The sequence below is a fragment of the Corvus brachyrhynchos genome, unplaced genomic scaffold, assembly GCF_000691975.1.
Source record: "Corvus brachyrhynchos isolate BGI_N302 unplaced genomic scaffold, ASM69197v1 scaffold150, whole genome shotgun sequence".
NCBI classification, from domain to species: Eukaryota; Metazoa; Chordata; class Aves; order Passeriformes; family Corvidae; genus Corvus; species Corvus brachyrhynchos.
The window spans coordinates 1,888,966-1,889,320 of NW_008236162.1; the positions used below are offsets into that span (position 1 = coordinate 1,888,966).

General features: G+C 63.1%; 1 protein-coding gene across 1 annotated transcript in view; it reads left to right on the forward strand.

Annotated features, from left to right (window-relative positions):
* EGR3 (early growth response 3) overlaps positions 1–355 on the forward strand; it is a 4,579-nt gene that overhangs the window by 1,547 nt on the left and 2,677 nt on the right. The window contains exon 3 of the mRNA XM_017732368.1: positions 29–349. Within this exon, the coding sequence (XP_017587857.1) occupies positions 29–349 (321 nt within the window). The remainder of the gene's footprint in view (positions 1–28; positions 350–355) is intronic.

Consider the following 355-nt stretch of genomic DNA (forward strand, 5'->3'; position numbering starts at 1 on the left):
AGAGCAGGAGGAGCGGGCAGGACACAAGGGGGCCGCCGCAGGGCGAGGTGGACCAGATGTACCCTGCGCTGCCACCCTACTCCTCCTGCAGTGACCTCTACCCAGAGCCCGTCTCCTTCCACGACCCCCAGAGCAACCCCGGCCTCACCTACTCCCCTCAGGATTACCAGGCGGCCAAGCCCGCCTTGGACAGCAACCTCTTCCCCATGATCCCAGACTATAACCTCTACCACCACCCCAACGACATGGGCACCATCACGGAGCACAAACCCTTCCAGAGCTTGGACCCCATCCGCGTCAACCCGCCCCCCATAACCCCGCTGGAGACCATCAAGGCCTTCAAGGACAAGCAGAT